Source organism: Seriola lalandi, unplaced genomic scaffold, assembly GCF_002814215.2.
Source record: "Seriola lalandi dorsalis isolate HSWRI2012SDOR001 ecotype SW California unplaced genomic scaffold, Sedor1 jcf7180002052044, whole genome shotgun sequence".
NCBI classification, from domain to species: domain Eukaryota; kingdom Metazoa; phylum Chordata; class Actinopteri; order Carangiformes; family Carangidae; genus Seriola; species Seriola lalandi.
The window spans coordinates 49,460-52,315 of NW_019522597.1; the positions used below are offsets into that span (position 1 = coordinate 49,460).

Genomic DNA, 2,856 nt, shown 5'->3' on the forward strand with positions numbered 1-2,856 from the left:
GTCAGTAACTACCCACCTGTCTGACCGTCAGTAACTACCCACCTGTCCGCCGCTGAGTTTGTTAGTCAGGTCGTGTTACTGGTTATTGGCGGCAGAGACAGAAACTCAACGCTAGTTAGCAGGAAGCTAACGTTAGCTCAGTGAGCTAACTACAGAGGGAGGTTCACTCATTGATTCTGCTAATGTTAACTTATATCAGCTCCGTATACTTCTTATATTTAAATTCCTTTTGACCTTTTTAATAATATTTAATTCGTCTGTAAATACAAACCAGACTCTGTTGAAAAACCTCGGTTAATAACGTGAGAGTCCTTCTCTGAATAATCCGTCTCTTCACATCACTTTGATTTACAGCTGAATTAAACTCGTGTCTCATGATCTTTCGCTTCTTGTTTCTATCCCGAATCCACTAATGAAGATTGTATTTATTCCTAAAATCTTTCATGATGTCATGAATAAAGTTGATTATGTTCCCGGGTGAGAGAAGAAGAAGAAGTGTTATTCTCTGTGTAGAGTTTGGTTGTGCTTTCATTCTGACAGTAAACAACAATTTCTTAGTGAAATACAGACCAAGTAATATTTACAGTAATTTGTAGTTTTAGTGTCTTTTAAAGAAGCTGCTGTCATCAGTCACATTTTAATCTGACTCCCATTCCTCTTAATGAACTCTGAACCGATCATAAGTCACATAATGAAGTGAGTGCTGGTGTCGCTCGCTGCTGACTGACGGGGGGTGCTCTTGGTTTCTTCAGGGGTCTACAGAGGAGGAAGCTCCCTCACCCGTCAGCCCGTCATGGCGGACATCAAGAACTTCTTGTACGCCTGGTGTGGGAAAAAGAAGCTGACGCCCAACTACGACATCCGAGCTGCGGGGAACAAAAACCGGCAGAAGTTCCTGTGTGAGGTGAGTGTTCTCCGTCACGTTCTGTCAAACACCGGTTTGTTCTGTCTCACCCTCAGCTCTCCTCCGCCCAGGTCCGAGTGGACGGCTACAACTACATGGGGATGGGGAACTCCACCAACAAGAAGGACGCTCAGACCAACGCCGCCCGGGACTTTGTCAACTACCTGGTCCGAGTCGGAGAGATGAGCGCAGCAGAGGTCCCAGCTCTGGGGGTCAGTGCGACACAGCTGCTTTTAATGAAATCTGACTGGCTGGTTTTAATATGAGATCTGATGAAGATCCAGGGAAATATGAAGCTCCGACGGGACGCAGCTTCCAGGGAGACGATTTATTTATTTATTTGGATCCATCAGTCGTAGTGACCAAGGTGCAGCTCCTCTCCCTGGGCTCCACTCCAGTAAACATGGCTTCATAATGCAGGAGAATGTCAATTAAAATCAAAGGTAGATCGTTAGATGGATGGATGGATACTTTATTATTGATCTCCTAGGGGAAATGAATGTGTCCAGTAACTCATTGATAATAATAATAATAATAAAAAAAAAAAAGTTCATAATAAATGAACAATAATGATTAGGTCAGTCCACTTCCGTTGGCTTTTATTTGATGCACTTGAACACACCACTGGGCAGTGACCCAAGTGAGTAAGGAGAGAAATGAATTGTTGCTGTAAGAATTACAGTAATATATTTGATATATTGATTTTTATTGATGTCTGTAATGATATATGTGATTGATAGAGTCTCCCAGGCCGTCAGCTCTGTCGGTGAATGCCACAGTAACTTAGTCAGAGTCTTGTCACCAGGTGAGCGCTCCAGACGCTGATCAGCCTGACGGAGGAGGAGGAGGAGGAGGAGGAGGAGGAGACGGTGGCTTCGGGAACCTCCCCCCCAGCGGTCCTCTGCCTCCTCACCTTGTGGTGAAGGCTGAGAAAGGTAACGCTGCGATCATTTCTCTAAGTTCAGAGTTCAGTCATGATAAACGCTGACTCTTCTTCTTCGTTGGTGTCAGACGAGGACGGTGTCAGCGGGCCGGTTCCTGGAGTGACTGGACTGGGTTACTCAGGAGCAGGAAGCTCTGGGTGGGGAGGAGGAGGAGGAAGAGGAGGAGCAGGGGGAGGAGCTCAGTGGGACCGAGGAGCCAACCTGAAGGAGTACTACGCCAAGAGAGACGAGCAGGAGGCGCAGGCGGTACGTCCTCCTCCCTCGGCTGACTCTGAGTCAGTCTGAGTAGAACCTGATCAAACCGCCTCCTTCTCTTTGTCCTGATGTGTTTCGTAGACTCTGGAGTCGGAGGAGGTCGACCTGAACGCCAGTCTCCATGGTAACTGGACCCTGGAGAACGCCAAGGCCCGTCTGAACCAGTTCTTCCAGAAGGAGAAAACCAGCGCTGAGTATAAATACAGCCAAGTGGGACCAGACCACAACAGGTCTGGATCAGAACCTCACGTGCACTCTGACGTGTCACAGTCCCCACAGACCGCTCACCTGCTCTGAGGCCGTTCCATAATTATTGATCAGCCCATAGAATATAAAAACAACAGATTCTTCATCATCATCATCATCACAACATCCTAAACTCCAGAGGAAAACACTTGCATCAGAAAATGTAAAATATTCAGTTTACAGTGAAGGTTTGAGGTGTTTTGATAGTTTAGTGATTTAATATCTACATTTTTATTGATTCATTTCCTTTCAGCCAATCGTGATGGTTTGAGCTCCAGTCGGCAGCTTCCTCCTGCTGCTGGTGTCTGGTTTATTCCCAGTGTAGAGGAGCTGTTGGTGTGATGCCTTCAGGCGTCTCCGTCTGTGACGGGATGTTCCTCATCACTGAGTGATGGGTTAATTACTGTTAGTTTCTTACACTGGAGGTTTTGAGCGTTTGTGTTACTGAAGAACAAGTGTAGAGAGAAGGTCACAGAGGTGAAGTACGGGTTGTTGTTGTCGAGGTTC

General features: G+C 46.4%; 1 protein-coding gene across 1 annotated transcript in view; it reads left to right on the plus strand.

Moving 5' to 3' along the window:
• Positions 1-758: 758 nt before the first annotated feature.
• The window catches only part of dhx9 (DEAH (Asp-Glu-Ala-His) box helicase 9), a 14,425-nt gene continuing 12,327 nt past the window's right edge, over positions 759-2,856 (plus strand). Inside the window, exons 1-5 of the mRNA XM_087172108.1 lie at positions 759-904; positions 976-1,116; positions 1,710-1,839; positions 1,916-2,094; positions 2,185-2,333. Of these exons, the coding sequence (XP_087028234.1) occupies positions 794-904; positions 976-1,116; positions 1,710-1,839; positions 1,916-2,094; positions 2,185-2,333 (710 nt within the window). The 5' untranslated portion in view covers positions 759-793. The remainder of the gene's footprint in view (positions 905-975; positions 1,117-1,709; positions 1,840-1,915; positions 2,095-2,184; positions 2,334-2,856) is intronic.